This window comes from Ostrea edulis, chromosome 8 (genome assembly GCF_947568905.1).
Source record: "Ostrea edulis chromosome 8, xbOstEdul1.1, whole genome shotgun sequence".
NCBI classification, from domain to species: domain Eukaryota; kingdom Metazoa; phylum Mollusca; class Bivalvia; order Ostreida; family Ostreidae; genus Ostrea; species Ostrea edulis.
The window spans coordinates 59,313,289-59,314,946 of NC_079171.1; the positions used below are offsets into that span (position 1 = coordinate 59,313,289).

The 1,658-nt window shown below is 39.3% G+C and overlaps 1 protein-coding gene across 1 annotated transcript; it reads left to right on the forward strand.

Moving 5' to 3' along the window:
• Nucleotides 1-500: 500 nt before the first annotated feature.
• Nucleotides 501-989, forward strand: LOC125676398 (uncharacterized). The gene has a single exon (XM_048914270.2). It carries the CDS (start codon nucleotides 501-503, stop codon nucleotides 987-989), a length of 489 nt encoding a protein of 162 aa, XP_048770227.2.
• Nucleotides 990-1,658: the final 669 nt, after the last annotated feature.

Genomic DNA, 1,658 nt, shown 5'->3' on the forward strand with positions numbered 1-1,658 from the left:
GGACGTCTTCGTCATTCAAAACTTTCAAATAATGAGAAATTTCCGATCTTGCTGCCGAAAAATCATTCTGTTTCTTTCCTCCTTGCATCTCATTATCTTCAAGAAGTTTATCACCAAGGGAGACAAATTAGCAAAGGAGCCTTAAGATCACTAGGCTAGAATAGACTGATATCGAGAATTATTCATCATTGTATCACCTGCAGAAAACTCCGAGCTAACTCCTTAGAGCAAAATATGACAAATATTCTTGATGGTCGTCTGACTCCTGTCCCACCTTTTACAGAGTGAATGTGTTTTGCCCCTGGAAAATTGTATACAGACGTACTGGAGGAAGAAGCGTTTGGCCGTCCTCTTTACGTGTTTAGCTACCCGAGCCATCCATATTGAAGTGATAGAGGAATCACCATGTTTCATCAATGCTCTGAGAAGATTCACAAGTATACGTGGTCCAATCAAGGAACTTCGATCAGATCGTGGATCAGATTTTATTAGTTAGGCAGATGGTGGAAGATACCAGGACCTCGTCATACCTAAATTCCCAAGGAATCACCTGGACGTTTAATTCTCCCCATTCCTCACACATGGGAGGAGTGTTGGAGAGGATAATAGGAGTCTCCAGAAGAATGTTAGATTCTCTGCTTTCTGATACTCCTGGCAATTCATTGACTCGCAAAGTTCTTGTAACGTTCATGTGTGAAGTTATGGCTATCGTGAACGCCAGATCGTTGGTACCTGTTTCTAATGACCCGGATAACCCTCTTGTCCTCAGTCCATCAGTCATGGTGACGCAGATGACCAAATCATATGCTCAGACATTCAACCAGATCAATCAATCGGATGTGTATAAAGCTCAATGGACAAGAGTGCAGACTTTGACTGAAACATTCTGGAAACGTTGGTCTAGAGAATTCCTTCAGACTCTACAGAAGCAAGGAAACAGACTTTCAAAATCTACAGAACGGAGATGTCATTCTAATGAAAGACAGTAACCTTCCAAGGAATATCCTGCATGCCATAAAAAGTGACGATGACTATGTTTGCAAACCTATATATGTAATACTATGTTTGTGTATCATGATATTTGATTCGTAAGTGTTTTCATTTTCTTTCCTTCTTGATTTGATCATTTGTCATTGTTTACATTTTTCATATCCCAATTCTTGCCATCAATGTTACATCTACATCGCCTATTATATTTGTTTTTTATTTCCTGGAAATTGTGGTTAAACTAGCTGAATGTCAGCATAGTTATAGCGATATAGTTTGCCAATATAACCTATCACTGGGTCAAATGTTCTCTGACATGTTCCATACCGATTGTTAGAACGTTTGTGGCACATTGATTTTGACTACAGATAACTCCGTTTACCTGATCAAGATATGGTGTTTGCGGTGGGTGTAACCGGTTCACAGGGGTTGCTTTCTCCTCTTAGGTACGTGACCCCACCTCTGGGGGATCCAGGGGTTCGTGTTTATCCAACTATTTACTTTGTATTGTTTATGCAGTTTCAGATATTGATCATTGTTCGTTATCTTCACATTTCATTTAGAAAGACGAAAACCTGAAAGGTGAAGATAACGGACGGTGGTCAATATCAGAACTTTTATACACAATACATATTAGAAAGTAGGACATTTAAAATCTAAATATAGTTCTC

What these genes read in the sequence shown, in the direction of transcription:
- LOC125676398 (XM_048914270.2), top strand. Translation starts at nt 501, where the DNA reads ATGGTGGAAGATACCAGGACCTCGTCATACCTAAATTCCCAAGGAATC.